Source organism: Scleropages formosus, chromosome 2 (genome assembly GCF_900964775.1).
Source record: "Scleropages formosus chromosome 2, fSclFor1.1, whole genome shotgun sequence".
Taxonomy (NCBI): Eukaryota; Metazoa; Chordata; class Actinopteri; order Osteoglossiformes; family Osteoglossidae; genus Scleropages; species Scleropages formosus.
In genome coordinates, this window is record NC_041807.1 from 42,647,861 (window position 1) to 42,662,050 (window position 14,190).

Here is a 14,190-nt window from a genome sequence, read left to right on the forward strand (position 1 = left end):
TCCCTACAATTTATTGAGCAATGTAATATAACACCTGAAGTTCAAGTTTACCACTTTATTTCCTGTAGTACTGCACATGGGGGGGTTGTTATTTGTTATACAACATGCATCTTGTATCTTCAGACAAAAAAAATAACAGTGAGGAAGTCGTAGTGTGTCTCCAAAGAGCAGCATCATCTTGCAAAAAAAGAAAAACTGCTTTTGCAAAATTTTTATTGGAAGATTCTTGTTTCTTCCCACCATCCCAGTGAAATACAACTATTTCATCAGTTAAATCCATTTTCCATCAAGTAACGATCATCATAAAAAATGAAGATATGTTGAATTAAGTAAGAGGCGGAGCTGCTGAGTAAACTGGTTATACTGTAAGGAAGTGAAATTGCATTTTTGATTTTTTGTGTTGTGAGGAATACATGAAAAATGGGAGCATATTTAGATGAGAGCAGATGAGCCACATCAGAAGTCAACACGTGTGTGACCAAACACATTTCCCAATCAGTACGTACCTCGCACATCACACTCATTTCATACACCTCACTCTGAATTTGGCAACATTCTGCAATTTAGCTGACACTTTTCTGTAAAGCAACTTACAGCGTTAAGGTTACAATTACTTACCCATTTATGCAGCTGGGGAATTTTACTGGACCAATTTAGGGTAAGTACCTTGCTCAAGAGTACTACAGCTGGAGGTGGGGACTTAACCTGTGGCCTTTGGATCCAAAGGCTGTAGGTCTAACCACTACACCACCAGCTGTCTCCTTTTGGTAATATCTGTAATGATCATAATCATTTCCTGTGCATTGGGGGGCTTTGAAACTCACCTCCTGCTGTAGTACCCTTGATCAAGGTAGTTCCCCTTAACTTGATACAGTAAAAATTTAAATCTCTATAAAAGGGGTAAATGATTATTAGGGTAGACAGCAGGTCCATAGTAATGGGTAAATCACTGTAAGTAGCTTACTGTTGTTAGTTAATATTTTTCTCCCAAGCAACTAAATGAATAAATGTCAGACATGCCACTTGTGCCATTCCAGTGTGGGGGTCATATGCTGGCACAGCAGAGACCACTGTAGAACAAGTGTGCAAATTCTATGGCCCTCTGTTTATAAGACACCTCTCGCAAGAGCATCTTAGCTGTGACCACTAGGGGACGCTCTCCCTTGCAATTAAAACACCCGGCAAACAAAACCCCTCTGAGCGCATAGCTCTCACACTTAGCCAACCCTCGTGAAGTAGCATCTGAAATCATAAACACCAAGAAATGAATGAATCCCAGTTGTGGTTCTACCGTTTATTTACACAGATAAACATGAGCCAGTCTAACAGACATGACAGAAACATACATGTGATTACATAGGCAAAGGTGGGAGTGAGCAGGTCTGCTGTGGAGGAAAACATTTTGTACAATTAGAGTTTATTTGCACCTGCTCAGCAACATCCATTCCCTCTGGCTGAAAACAATATTTACACATGTGTTTTGAGAACACATAAAAACACAGTAATTATCCATAATGAGATTTTTAGCCCATTATTAATATCTAAGAAGAAGCCCATCAAAGTATTTTGGATAGGAAGTTAAATTTTTACTAGTTTGTCCAGTTCCAAACACAACTCTTTACCCGACTGCTGCGGGACACAGACCGTACGCACTCACACACACGTAAACAATCACCTGTACGTATGTGTCAGTGTTGGTAGAGAGGGTATAGGAGTAATGCAGAGACCTCTACTGGTCATTGGGACAGCTGTACAGACACACACACCCTCATCTCAGAGCCCTTTAGCAGTAAGCTGAAGAAAGTCTTCTCCCTTTTGAACACACACACGGCAAGTTTTACTGTGTGCCTTCTGAGGCTCTTCACCTCTCAGTCCCGCACACCCTGTAGGACAGAAATCATTAAGCCCAGTACCCCATAGGGAACCAATGTCTCAGTGGGTTGCTGTAAGGGGGAAGAGGGCAGCAGCCGGACCTCCTTGCCACCAGAGTTTGATCTCGTCCCCACACATAGTACAGACACACACACACACACACTTAAAAGTTCTTGGGTGCAGGGAGTATCTGGTGAGTTTGCAACATGATCCAAGGGGTCACTTTATGAAGAGCACGTAGAAGGCCGCAGCCAGGCAGCAGAGCGCCACCCCCAGGTGGAGCCTTGTACCAATCACTGCAGCTGCAGAGGGAAGGAGAAGAAAGAGAGCAGGAGGTGAGCCTGAACTTCAGGATGGAGAAGAGGACACCACCAGGGACCATGATCCCCAGTCTACTAAAACATCCTGGAATATGAAATTCAAAGAGCAGCAGCAACAACTACCATAGTAATGGGCAACAGGGGACATAGTGGTTAAAACTGCCACCTTTGAGTTAAAGAACTCCTGCTCCTGCAACAGGACCTTTGGCAAGCACAGGTAACAAACTGACGCATAAATGCCTAATTCCCGTTTCACAGCAGCGCAGAGAGAAATGAGCTTCTCCTCTCTTCTCGCCTGCTTTACCTTTGTAGAAGACGCCCCAGACGCCCCTCTTCTCGGAGAGCAGCCAGCTCTTGAGGCGGGGCACTTTCTTTAGGTAGGCGCACGTGCAGATGAACAGCAGGCCGAACACGAGCACGCCGTCGAAGGAGTACACTGTGCGTGGGGGACAACAGCTTTTCGTTACTCTGGCTGCGCTTTTACGCCACCGGATCACACCAACAATCTATACCACGTACACGCCACTCAGGTCACAGCAACACCACTCTTTCCTGGAGGAAAAAGTACACCGGGAGATCTCCTCACCAACACAGATGGGACCAGAAATCCTGTTCTTAATTCAACCTGTAACTCCAACATCACTTTCACCAGAGAGTCATAACACTGCAAGTTCAATGTAACAGATGATCCTCCATTTATTCGCTGGGCTGTTTCTGTGAAAACCTCAGATGATGCTATGATAAATAAGAAACAGCTCTGTAAGACTTTCACTTCATTTTCATGACATCAAATCAAACTAATTGGAAATGGCTTTAACTAAGAGACGTCATCTGCGCATCGCATCCCCCCACCCAGCCCCCAGCCGTCATCACCACCTTCAGCATCTACACGGCAATAATATCGAGGTCCCTCTGGTTATGGCTTCCTCCTTAGGTTCTGTAAAAGTCTTGGATGCAGCTATCAAAAGCAATTACTTTGTAACACATTTTAACATTTCCATTAACTTTGCACTATTAAATTAAAACTTATTTCACTTATTTAAAACTAGTGAAAGTAAAAATGTTTCATGAATGCCACCTCTTGACTGATTCATCCCATAAACATGAGCAAACAAAAGTTCTTCCCTCCCTCCTCTTGGTATTGATCACCCACGTTCGGGAACACGGGACCGGAGCTGTAAACACCGTGGCACCGAGTTGAGCTGACAGACACACACAGTGACAGTGACAGACACACACACACACACACACACACACTCTCTCTCTCCCGAGTAATTAGGCTGGATGCCAAAACAAATACGTCGTCGTAAGTAAATAAAAAGGCAAGTGAAGAGGCAATGAATGCAAGTAAACACGAGGATGACGGAAAAGGTGTCCATATTTTCTTCTAACTAACTTTCCTTAAGCGACATGAACTTGAAGACAATCCACCGTTTTCCCCGAACTGTTACGGTGTGTCCAGCCGACGCCGCTTCTTCTTGAAGTTCTTCTTCTAAGTTCTTCCACTGCGGCTCTCCCGACGACGGCGCTGCTAGTGCTAGTGCTAATGCTAGTGCTAATGCTAGTGCTAATGCTAGTGCTAATGCTAGTGCTAATGCTAGTGCTAATGCTAGTGCTAATGCTAGCCTAACAATTATTCATCCTATTCCATTCCCGTCGTTTGCCTCAAACTGTGTGTTTTACTTGGGCCTTAGAGCCGTCCTCGTGATTTATTTATTTGTTTATTCACGTGACTTATTTCAGTTTTTAAAACCGAAACGGAGGCTCGTTCGGCCGAGATCGCGCGCTCACCGCCGCCACAACAACATGCAGCACCGGCTCCGTCAGACGTCGCCGGAGCCACGTCGTCTTCACGTTCACTCACTACTACTTCCTGCTTTACTCACAACGACTCGGAAAGTCACGGTGTGATTATTATTTCCACGGAAACGTACCGTTCGTCATGCCGACGCTCTTCTTAATCACCAAAAACACCTTTTAATAATACAAACTTATTTTCCTATCGTGTCATTTCACGCGGACCGCCGCCGTCGCCGCCGCCGCCGCCGCCTTACGGCTTACGGTAAACAGGCAGGGGAAAGCAATCGAGTAAGTGCTCATCTCCACATGCAGGGCGGGCTCTCCTGCCAGACACAAGCAATGGAACTCAGAAACAGTCGGCCGCTCAAATGTAAGGGAGCGATACACACGTGCTTCGTGTTCGCGTTTTTTTACGCGGTTTCTTCCCAAATATATATATTTATGGCGGCGCGTAGCACCGTGGGTTTGGTTAGGGCGAAGAAGGACGCATAGGAGCGTTCTTGACGAACGATTTTTATTTGAACACCAGCAGCACCGCGGAAATAATGCTCTAATGCTCTCTCTGTCAGAACCCCCTTTCCTTCAGGACCTGCGCATCCAGCCAGACTTCCCAGCCTGCTTAGCGGCACCAGGCTCTCTCTTAACACACTCGTAGACTCAGTCACCGCATCATTTTCCCACTAAGTGCCCGCGGTGGTTGCACACGCTCATTTCACATTATTCCCCGTAATGAAACTATTTACTTTCCCTCCTAAAACAGTAACGGGGTCGTTACAATATACATATTTTGAAGTTGCTCCTGGGGGGCGTGCCCGCCCCCCCGAGTAGCAGAGCGCCACCCCAAGGTAGAGTTTTGTACCACTGAGTTACTGCAGCTGTAGCGAAGGAGAGGAAAAAGCGGGAAATGACAGCGACGCTGGACTGTGTGGAGAAGCGGATCACGTCAGGGGCCTCGATCCCAGTGCGTTCAACCAGCAGAGCAGTGTAGTCAAACAACAACAAGAAAAATAATAAAAGGCAACAGGTGTTTAAAGATGCCACCTTGGATTTAAATTAAAGGACCCTCATCTGAATCCCACCTGCTGCTGTAGTGCCTGTGAGGGAGGTATTTACCTTGAATTGATACAGTAAATGTGTAAATCAGTGTAAGTTACTTAACCCTGTAAGTTGCTTTGGAGACAAGCATCTGAGGAAAAAATTTATGTAAATGATAAATAATATGGGGACAGGTGGGGTGGTAGCGCAGTGGTTAACGCAACTGCCTTTGGACTCACAGGTTACAGCTTTGAGCCTCACCTCTGGCTGTAGTACCCTTGAGCAAGGTAATTACCCTGAATTGCTCCGGTAAAATTGGCCAGCTGTATAAATAGGTAAATAATTGTAACCTTAACATTGTAAGTTGCTTTGGAGAAAAGCATCAGCTAAATGAGTAAATGTAAATGTAATAGCCTAAGTAGGTGGAGGTGCTGTTTTCCAGAGACACGGTGATAAGTGGGTAACTACTTAAAGCTCTTTGTCAGTTTCCAGGTGCACTTTTCTACCCTGTCTGTCCATCTGCTTTTCTGTGCCCGGTGATTACTTAGAAACATTTAGAATATTAGTATTACAACTAGTAGAATTAGTTGAATATTAGCAGCAGTGCTTCAGTTCCTTGGAGACTTTTCTTATTTTCCAGACAAAGGTGAGGAGCTGTGGCCTTAAGGGTCAGATTAAAGGGCCACAAAAGGAGGGAGTGAGAGCGCTGTCACTGTGAATCAGGTAATCTTCCTGTCCGGCTGCGGGGATTACCACGCTGATTTATTTTGAATGGCGTGATGAGATTTCCGAGCGCCGCTGACACTGTTGACAGAGTGGGCACTAACCGTTCGCAGTGTTATTTCCCTTAGTGGTGGAGTGAAGGTTCTCTTTTAGAGTGCTGGATTGAAGTCTCCACCTCTGAAGAACGGGGAGCTCCTCACCGTGAGGCGCAGAACTGAGTAATGGAACTCACTTGGAGCAAAAACCTGGTGGTCCTGCTCCACGGTACGTTTTGCCGTTGCAGAACAGAAAGGATGGTACAATCACAGCGTTTTAAAATGCACTGTGGCGTTTTGGGGAAAGTAGCTGGTCAGTGTCCATAGACCTTTCTGAAGGACATTTATTGATGCAGAGGAAACTTTTGGATGTTTAGTGTCTTAGCTGAAGTGCACGTCTTGGAGTTTATTCTTTGACCACACGTGTGAGTTTTGTTCCCGAAAAGGCCTGTCGTGTCTTTTCGTTTGGTTATGTTTTTATCTATGCAACAAAATTATAGACAATTTGGATTAATGTTTTGAGAAAAAGCAAATATTGTTATACGTACACAAACTAGCTTAATTTTTGTCATCAGTTTCATTCACCTTGACAAATGTTTAGTTTGTATTTTTTCTATTTGTGTGTCATATTGCAAAACTTTTTTTTTTTTGTTTTTAAATACCCAAGTTCCATTATATTATACATGGCTGTGAACTGAAGTAATAAGCAGTGAGCACTGCTCCTGGACTTGATATGATTACTTTTTGGCTGCAAGTCCAGTTCATTAACTACTCTGCCACTTCTAAGAACTCTTTATTTATATATAGAGGTGAATTTGCAGGCATTTGGGGTGTGAGGGGACTGCTGAGAAGGCTGCTGGTCTTAAGGATGGAAGGTAGCTGGAGCCTGGAGTGAATGGTCAGACGGTTGTATTGACTGCATTGCTCCGTGGCCTTTGGGTTTATGTGCGCACACACACACACACACACACACATTAAATGCACAACACGTTCCTTGTGTGTAAGGTGCCATCTGCTACCTGCAGAACGTGATACTCCCCGTCCGCTCCGCTGACAGCGATTAGCGTGGTAATCTTATTTCAATGGTCTGGCGGCTGCTTGCAGGGCTGTTGTGGTTCTCCAACTTCTCAGAGCCGGTTAGCCGATACTCTGTGCGTGGTAGGTGCTTTCATATGTGCTGTTACTAATAGGCCTTTTGTTCTCCTTTTTTACGCTGTAGCTTAGTGTTGCCCTTTAAATCACCTGTTTCTCACATTTTAAAACAACAATGTTTCCCTTTCTCACAACTGAAAATCTTTTATCATTGAAATATTTGGGATAACACAGGAAGGAAAATTCTGGTAAATTAATTTGATACATTTTCTAGCAATTGATACAGACACACTAGTATGTAACAGGTATATGCAAACAATAGATAAAATATATATAACGGAACGTATATGCAAAGTTGCAATGGTTTGTATTTAGTAAATATTTGAAAAGTCATTTTAAAAATGATTTTCTTCATGTGGGTTCCTGGTGAGAAAACTGGGCTGGGTTAAGGGGGAGGGATGATGAGATAGTTATGGTTACATTTTTCACTGGGTCTTTGCTGCTAGTTTCCTGCTGCTGTATTCAGGTGTAAACAAAAGCTGGTCTCCTATAGCAACACTGTAGTTATACCACCTGTCCAGCAGGGTGCAGTAAGCTTCTAGTCTGCAATTTTCTATTTGCAAGTACCAAGTATTTACAAGTGTTCCCTTGTGCTTGTGCAAAACATTTATATGCAGAATGTTTTTGTGATACACGACGCAGGAGACAGCTGGTGTGTGTTCGTACTCCTTTTATTTACAGGTGTTGCAGACAGTGGAACGGGTCATGGGGGAGGGAGCGGAGGAAAGGGGGAAACCGGGAAAGGGTACAGAGAGGGGTGTCTTATTGGGCATGCAGGGCTGTGCAGGGTCATCTGCGCTCCTTGTACACAGGGTACCCCAACACACAGTAAGGGCGATGTAGAGATACCAGTTCACCAAACTCCATGTGTTTGGACTGTGAGAGGAAACCAGAATACCTGCAGGAAACCATGCAGACATGGGGAAAACAAGCAAACTCCCCACAAAGAGTGGGGAAATCACACCCACATTTTCTCACACCACCCAGGCACTGTGAGGCAGCTGTGCGACTTGCTGCACCACCCATATGTAAAATGTAAATATATGTATATACATCACACCAAATATATACATATATTTACATTTTATTCATTTTCATTCATTAATTATATTAAAAATAAAAATATGCTTTATAGCTCAGGTCATAAGTATTTGGACAGTGACACAATATAGAGCACCACAATGGATTTGAAATGAAACAATGAAGATGTGCTTTAAGCATAGACTTTCAGTTTTAATTTTAGGGTTTTTCCATCCATTACATCCAATTGGGAGAATGATGTAGGAATTACAGCACTTGTTATATGTGTTCCCCCCTTTTTAAGAGGCCAAAAGTAACTGGCAGTTCAGCTGTTCCATGTGCAGGTGTGTGTTACTCCTTCATTATTTCATGTACAAGTAAACAGATAAAACATTTAAAGTTGATGTGACATTTGGAATCTGTTGCAGTTAACTCTCAATATGAAGTCCAAAGAGCTGTCATTGCTAATGAAGCAAGCTATCATTAAGCCTAAAAATCAAAACAAACCCATTTACATTTATTTACCGATGCTTTTCTCCAAAATGACTTCCAATGAACTCCATGTAGTGTTATCAGCCCACACACCTTATTCACCGCGGTGACGTACACTGCTAGATACACTACTTACACTGGGACACTCATCCATACATGAGTGGAGCTAACCCATTAGAGAGACTAAAAAAGCATTAGGTGTGGCCAAATCAACTTTGGTACGTTCTTAAAAAGAAGGAGCACACTGGTTAGCTCAGGAACACCAAAAGGCCCAGGAGACTATGCATAACAACTGTGGTGGATGACAGACAAATTGGTCCCCTTGTGAAGAAAAAACCCTTCACAACAGTTGGCCAGATCAAGAATACTCTTCAGTAGACAGGCATATCTGTGTCAAAGTCAACAATGAAGAGAAGAGTTCACCAGAGTAAATGTAGAGATGTAAACCATTGGTAAGTGTCAAAACAGGAAGACCAGATTAGAGTTTCCCAAAAATATCTTAAGAAGCCTGTACAGTTCTGGAACAGCTTATGGACAGATGAAACATACTGTAGATCAACTTCTACCAGAATGATGGGAAGAATATGCAGAAGGGAAGGAACTGCTCATGATCCAGTGCATACCACATCGTTTGTGACGCATGGCAAAACTAGTGTTATAGCGTGACAATGTATGGCTGCTAGTGGAACTGGTTGTCTGATATTTATTGATGATGTGACTGCTGAAAAAAGCAGCAGAATGAATTCTGAAGTGTATAGGGCTATATTACGTGCTCAGATCCAGCCAAATGCTTCAAAACTCTTTGGACGGTGCTTCACAGTGCAGATTGACAATGATCTGAAGCATACTTTCAAAGTAATCCAAGACTTTTTTTAAGGCGGAGAAGTGGAATGTTCTGCAATGGCCAAGTCGGTCACCTCACATGAATTCAATTCAGCTTGTTGAAGGTAAATCTAACATTCAAGAAGTCTCCAAAAACAAGCAGGAAGTGAAGACTGCTTGAGTGAAGGCCTGGAAGAGCATCTTCAGGGAAGAAACCTAGTGTCTGGTGATGTCTATGGGTTTCAGACTTCAGGCAGTCATTGACTGCAAAGGATTTGCAACCAAGTATTAAAAATGACTATTTAATTTATGATTGTTAGTTTGTCCAATTACTTTTGAGCCCTTAAAATTGGGCACTGTGTGTAAAAACAGTTGTAATTCTTACACGGTTCATACAATATTTTCAACAAAACCCTTAAATTAAAGCTGAAAGTCTACACTTAAAGCACATCTTGATTGTTTCATTTCAAATTCACTGAGGTGGCGTACAAAGCAGAAATTCTGAATTACAAACATTTATGGACCTGACTGACCATACCTGACCATACCGCTTTTTCTGTCGTACATAGTATCAGATTTAAATACTTTGAATCCAGAAGTAAATTAAATAAATTACATATATTGCTATAATCAAAGTCTGTATGTGAAGTCAAGGGTCAAGAGAGGCTTTATTGTCATTTCAACCATATGCAGCAGTACACAGTGAAACGAAACAACATTTCTCCAGGACCATGGTGCTACATAAAACAGTAGAGTTAGCGACACAGACTACAATATGTGTGTAAGTATGTAAGAGTATGTATGTACTGGTTCTAGTATGTTAAAAAAAATGTCAGAAAAGTGCTGATATTTAGAAGACGTTAATATTTCAGTATTTTATAATGTACCTAATTGACTATTTCTGTAAATGTGGTGCCTTTCAATGCAGGTTCTTGCCAGTGAGAAGAGGTGAGACCCCACTGGACTTGGGCCACAGGAGGACAGCTGTGGGCTTGGACCACTGCAGAAAGTCTGAAAGTCTTCAGTTGCATGTTTATAGCACAGTTGGCAGCATGGAGCTGAAAAACACATCTCTACTGTCCAACACCTTAATGAAAGTGCCTCTAGACTGATTTTTGAATCATGTCAACTTTTACTTGTTTGTTCTTGGAGATATATGCCGCTTTTCGAGAAAAGTGTCTGTAAATGGAAAAATGTAAATGTTTAACCTTTGGGGAAAGCGATTACAAACATTAAGAAACATAAATCATGATATACATTTACATTTCTTCATTTAGCAGATGCTTTTCTCCAAAGCAAGGTACATCTCATATTAAACTTCCATCCATCCGTTGATCAATTTTAAAAGCTTTGTGAGGCTTGTGGTGCCACCAAACTGAGCAGGACAGACCATTTATCCCATTCCACTGCAACAGTCTCTTGGGAGTCCCCAAGAATTCCCAGGCCAGACAAGAGATATACTCTCTCCGGCATGTCCTGGATCTGTTCTAGATTGTTCTCTGAATGGGACGTGTCCAGTACACCACCTGCAGGAAGTGCCCAAGAGGCCATCTCAACTGGCTCCATCTGAGCTGGAGAAGTAGCGACCCTACTGAGCTTCTCTCTATCCTCACCATAAACCTCATAAACAAATATTTTTATGAAGTATTAATGCTCAAATACATTTCAGTATAATACTACAGCAAAAGCTGAAAAAAAAAACTTGGTTTGAAAAGTTGTTATTAAGATGCTTTAGCTTACCATACATATACTTGCTGTTAGACAAAGTGTATATGATTAACATGGTGACTCCTGTCCCAGGAAGGTTCTCTTTCTCACGGTCCCCCAGCACACTGGAGCGGCAGCCCAGAAAGCCCCCCAGGTCGACCATGGAGGGAGGACCTGCGCTGACGCCCAGGAAGCCCTCTGGGTCGGCCATGGAGCCACCCAGCCATCAAGACCTGCATCGTGAGCTTCTGCTGAGCCATAAGAGGTGGGCCTGTGTGTTAGTGTGGTATGAGCTTCACTCCAGGAGCAGGTCACCGTGCGTGACCCCTGACCTTTATCAGAATCAGTCCCAGGACATAATTCTGACAGTCTTACACAGGAAGTCCTTCCCACATCCCCAGTCAGCCTGGGCTTTAGTAGACAACATGAGGAAATGACAGTAAATCCATTGTTATTAACTTCTAATTTCACCAAATTTCCTTGGAGATACGCAAAAAACTGTACATGTGGAAAAACAAGAAAACCGAATATGGAGTTCTGGAGCTCTGAGTGCTATTATGCTGCTTTGGAAAAATCATGTTCTAGATCATCTAGCTTGAGCCTATCCCAGAATCACTGGGTGCAAGCCTGAAGGTGGTACACCCTTGATGGGATGCCAGTTCATGACAGGATATTTAAATGAAAAATTTAACTTTTTAACTAACTAATTAATTAACTAATTTAATTAAGTAAATGGACCATTTTGAGCAAAAAAGAACCTTATATACTTAAAAGTACATACCTAATGTAACTACAAACTAGAAGGAAACAAACATGCCTACCAATATGTGTTTTGACAAAAAATATGCCACAGTTATGCAGAATATTATTTAATTCTGCTGTAATTTTCTGGAAGTTACAGCTTTCTCGCCTATAATATTATAATAAAATATTCTATAATGGGGGGGTGCGGTGACGCAGTGGGTTTGACTGGGTGCTGCTCTCTGGTGGGTCTGGGGTTCAAGTCCCGCTTGGGGTGCCTTGCGACAGACTGGTGTCCTGTCCTGGGTGTGTCCCCTCCCCCTCCAGCCTTGCACTCTGTGTTGCCAGGTTAGGCTCCTGTTTGCCGCGGCCCCGCATGGGACAAGCGGTTTCAGACTCTGTGTGTGTGTGTGTGTGTGTGTGTGTATTCTATGATATCCTTCTGTTGTTGTAATTCATTCATAGTATTTTTCTCTGAGATGTTTGTCACTTTGGAGAATAGTGTCTGCTAAATGAATAAATGTAAATTTAATATTAGTTTAATGTGTGGCAAGTGTTACACTGTTGTTTGATGGGAACCATTCCTGTGGGTCCAGGGGCCTCCTCCCAGGTGAGAAGCCAGAGCTGCAGCGTGTGTTAGAGCAGCGTCGTTTAGACCAGCACCGGGAACAGGAGCAGGCCCTACGGCCACCCTCCGACCTGGAACAGGAGCTGCGCAAGCGGCAGCAGAAGATGGAGGAGGTGCAGCCCCGGCAAGAGCTTTAGCAAATACGTAATAATGACCATAACACCAATACCTCAACTCACCTGTCAGTTTCACTTTAACAAGAATAGTTATTTGAAACTATTTTTAGCAGCTGCTTGTCTGTAATTACAAGTACACATTTTTGGCTAAGGTGACTTCTCTCTCACGTCAGCACCTGACACATCTTAGGTCACAAAATAAGTAGTTTGGTAACTGTGCTGCCTTCTCTAAGAAGTGACCAATATGAACATCAGTGGATATGACTGTTGTGCTTTGCTCTTGTCCCACAGTATGAAAAGGAAGAGAGGAAACGCAGAGAAGAGCAGGAAAATGTTCCAGAGTTTGTACGGGTCAAGGAAAATCTACGGCACGTTCCAGTGTCCCAGTAGTAGCTATCCAGTGAACATTACCCCGCAGCAAGAATCCATGGAACCCACAGTACCCTGTGGCCACCCAGTGAACACATCTTTGCAGCAGAATCCCACAGTTCCGTCATGGGTCTGTCTTCCTCATCAGACATCTTCTGACAAAGGAGCAAGAACTTCCTTAGGGATATTACTGCCGATGTGAATGAGCTCAGACCTTCCAGCTCATTTCCTAATTATACATGTTGACCCTGGAGCCTCAGAGCTGTCCCTACAGCAGTACCAGCACTGGTCCCTCCACGTCTCAGTGTGTGTACAGGTGTGTGAAAACTTTGTGTGAGAGCACTTCATGCATTACTTGCACAGTTCAACCACTTTAGCCCTTCACTGGTTTCAAAGAAGATGGATGCTTTGCACTGAGCCGCTTGTTTGGACCAGGGCTTATATCCAGCACCCTACTGGGGAAGATACTTAGCCAGCCATGGCTAAAATGCCGGGGTATCAGAGAAATAAGACTTACGTGTTTATGTGGCACAGATTATTCTGATTTATAGTAATTGAGTAACTACTTGGATTGTGAAAATACTGAGTTAGTTTATCTTGCATGCTGAAACCTTTTGTACACAAATGTCCTATGACAAACAACAAAGAGGCCACTGGTTTACTACACAGGACATGCTCAGTAGAAATGATGACACAAAATGAAGATAATAAAATCCTAATGTAAAAATTAAATGCATGTTGTAAATAACTGAATGAGATGAACAAATATTCATCAAAATATTATAAAGGCAAGCTGTTCCTCAGGCTTGGTTGTGTAAAATGATGTGAAAACATGTTATGTTTCTTAAAACTGCATGTTTTTAAAAACCACACTATTTGATTTGTATGAGGGCTACACCTTTTTAGCATTCCAAATTTTCAATGATCCCAGATAATTTTGAGCCTATTCTTTTTGTTGAATCTCCATGTGAACTTAAATTTGTGTCCTAACTATAAAAAGGTTGCGCATGCGGTTCTGCATTAACAGTCTGTTTACATAGATGAGCTTAGTTCTGGGCGGCAGCTTTTCAGAACAAGGACTCTTGAAGTCTCCCATACAATGCCCAGATTCCTCTGCTGAACGCACAGCTGGTTGTTGGGTTCACAGTGTACCCACCTCGCTTTGTACGAAGAGCTCTAATTCAATACTACTGCCAGTGCTTGATGAGCAGGGATCCAATGTTCAGTCTGCAGAATTTCTGAAAAAATTTTCACAATTCACTCAGAGAATAATGCCAAGTATGTATGTATCTGTACAAATAAAATGAGTTTCTCACGAATGGTACTGAGTACCTCTTCTAACATTTACATTTACATTT

At 42.9% G+C, this 14,190-nt stretch overlaps 3 protein-coding genes across 5 annotated transcripts in view; 2 read left to right on the forward strand and 1 right to left on the reverse strand.

Moving 5' to 3' along the window:
- The window catches only part of LOC108932673 (ribonuclease inhibitor-like), a 100,184-nt gene that overhangs the window by 76,262 nt on the left and 9,732 nt on the right, over positions 1–14,190 (forward strand). The window lies entirely within an intron of this gene.
- On the reverse strand, positions 1,417–4,252 carry LOC108932675 (protein kish-B-like). Of its 2 annotated transcripts, none has more exons than XM_018749220.1 (3): positions 4,127–4,252; positions 2,497–2,628; positions 1,417–2,174 (listed from the first exon to the last, which is right to left on the reverse strand). In XM_018749220.1, the coding sequence occupies exons 1-3, from the start codon at positions 4,134–4,136 to the stop codon at positions 2,092–2,094; spliced, it is 225 nt and encodes a 74-aa protein (XP_018604736.1). In that variant the 5' UTR covers positions 4,137–4,252; the 3' UTR covers positions 1,417–2,091. The 2 variants fall into 2 exon arrangements, with proteins under 2 accessions (XP_018604736.1, XP_018604735.1); XM_018749219.2 differs by lacking the exon at positions 4,127–4,252 and adding an exon at positions 3,589–4,103.
- LOC108932674 (protein FAM107B) lies at positions 3,592–14,088 on the forward strand. Of its 2 annotated transcripts, XM_029246180.1 has the most exons (6): positions 3,592–3,644; positions 5,668–5,750; positions 5,879–6,014; positions 10,200–11,243; positions 12,316–12,460; positions 12,755–14,088. In XM_029246180.1, exons 4-6 carry the CDS (start codon positions 11,044–11,046, stop codon positions 12,851–12,853), a joined length of 444 nt encoding a protein of 147 aa, XP_029102013.1. In that variant the 5' UTR covers positions 3,592–3,644; positions 5,668–5,750; positions 5,879–6,014; positions 10,200–11,043; the 3' UTR covers positions 12,854–14,088. The 2 variants fall into 2 exon arrangements, with proteins under 2 accessions (XP_029102013.1, XP_018604734.1); XM_018749218.1 differs by lacking the exon at positions 3,592–3,644 and having other exon boundaries at positions 5,734–5,750; positions 5,864–6,014.

Bases quoted from the DNA above. Each gene is read 5' to 3' on its own strand.
- LOC108932675 (XM_018749219.2), bottom strand. The intron at 2,175-2,496 runs GTAAAGCAGGCG...TTCCCTCTGCAG, and splicing joins CTGGGGCGTCTTCTACAAAG to CTGCAGTGATTGGTACAAGG.
- LOC108932674 (XM_029246180.1), top strand. From the start codon at position 11,044: ATGATTAACATGGTGACTCCTGTCCCAGGAAGGTTCTCTTTCTCACGG. The intron at 11,244-12,315 runs GTGGGCCTGTGT...CTGTGGGTCCAG, and splicing joins CTTCTGCTGAGCCATAAGAG to GGGCCTCCTCCCAGGTGAGA. The intron at 12,461-12,754 runs GTGCAGCCCCGG...CTTGTCCCACAG, and splicing joins GGCAGCAGAAGATGGAGGAG to TATGAAAAGGAAGAGAGGAA.